The sequence below is a fragment of the Trichoderma citrinoviride genome (genome assembly GCF_003025115.1).
Source record: "Trichoderma citrinoviride strain TUCIM 6016 unplaced genomic scaffold BBK36scaffold_280, whole genome shotgun sequence".
NCBI lineage: Eukaryota > Fungi > Ascomycota > Sordariomycetes > Hypocreales > Hypocreaceae > Trichoderma > Trichoderma citrinoviride.
In genome coordinates, this window is record NW_020194988.1 from 1 (window position 1) to 1575 (window position 1575).

Below are 1575 nucleotides of genomic sequence, written 5' to 3' on the forward strand. Positions count from 1 at the left end.
GACATGGACAGTCCCCTGCTTATGCAGGTGAGTTGGCATGAGAAACGATATGCCTTCATGAAGCCACCAATCTGCTCTGTAACACCACCGTAGCAGAGTTGACGAGTTGGACCAGGAGGCGCGATTGCAAGATCCATGCCACGGCGGTAAACCCATATAATCCCAAGGGCCAGCACTCGATGTGACGATAGAGCTTCACGTTTTCTGTGCAAGGTCCATTATAGAGCTCGAGTCACTGATATTCAGACTGCCCTATCTTGGAAGTCTTTTTGTCTTCTGTTTCGTCATAACCAGATTATCCTCTTCTCAATAGGCAACAATACGCCCGATATGCAGATCCGCAGTCCCCTCCGTTTGACCAGCACCATCGACATCGTCGACAGGGCCACTTCCATTAGCCACATCGAGGACCACACCCGCGGCGCTCTCGTCTCCATCGACTTGAACTGCTCTGCAGACCTATTCTATGGCCGCAAGAAGCTCGTTGCCAAGTTCAGCCTGTCCTTCACAACAAAGATCCTGGATGGCTTCCACAAGCCTGTTGCCATCCAAGATGCAGAAGTCGGCTACTTTGAGTCTGACAACAACATCGAGAAGATGGTCAACAACCCTAGAAGACCTCTACCCAAGATCACTGGAGACAAGGTGACAACCTTCAAGAATGGAACGGCCGACATCGAGATGCAACAACCGGAAGAATCCAGAAACATTAGGATTGTGGTTCTCCTGGAAGCCTATCCGTCAAACATGCAGGTATCCGCCTCTCTGTCTACGGACGACGGGATGAGCCGACCCAGTCATGCGTTCACAAACACAACCCGGCCGGACATGGTACCATCCCCGAATGAAGAAAGACTGCAGAAGCTTCTGTGCTGGACCGCCGCCCTCGGCTATGGAACGCTGTTCTTGGCCTATCTCGACCAAGGGCCATCCATACTGAATATGGAAGATGAGTTCGGAATGACACCCTTCTCGTGGGCGGCATTGACTGGTCAGGACACTGTGATTCGGCTCGCTCTGCAGCATGATGGCCTTGGCAGCGCCAGGGAAAGGACAACTCGGGGCCCTTCACCACTCGAAGCCGCTGCAAGAAGCAAAGATTCGAGCATCTTTGAGAGTTTCTTGAAGCTGTTGAAGTACTTCGAGGGCATGAGTGGCAAAGCTGATGGTCCCAAGGAGACTCGTCAAACCGAGAACCTGATTCCCCTCGATGCTAGCGAAGTGGAAAAGGAGCTCAGTGCGGCGGTCCTGAGAGAGCAGAAGGAAACCATAGGCAAGCTGATCGATATGCGCCTGACTGGCGACATGGCGGCTGGGAGAGGCAAGCGAAGGTGGTTGGCCAGCCAGATGGAGCGAGCCGCGAGGGAAGGGGCCCTCTGCTTCGTCCAAGTTCTCAAGACGCGAGGTGCAAAAGTCGACCCAACAGAGGCCGACGATCGGAGCGAGGACAACCCGACGCCCCTTATGAGCGCAATCGAGCATGACAGGATCCAGGTTGCCGACTTCCTCATCAGTCATGGTGCAAGGGACGGAGAAGCATTGCGCACTGCCGTTGAGCGAAAGCAGCACAACACT

General features: G+C 54.0%; 1 protein-coding gene across 1 annotated transcript; it reads left to right on the plus strand.

Annotated features, from left to right (window-relative positions):
• On the plus strand, positions 1–1575 carry BBK36DRAFT_112395 (hypothetical protein; the record flags this gene model as incomplete). The annotated part of the gene is made up of 1 exon (XM_024891121.1): positions 1–1575. A coding segment is annotated over exon 1 (1245 nt), but the record flags the coding sequence as incomplete, so codon positions are not given.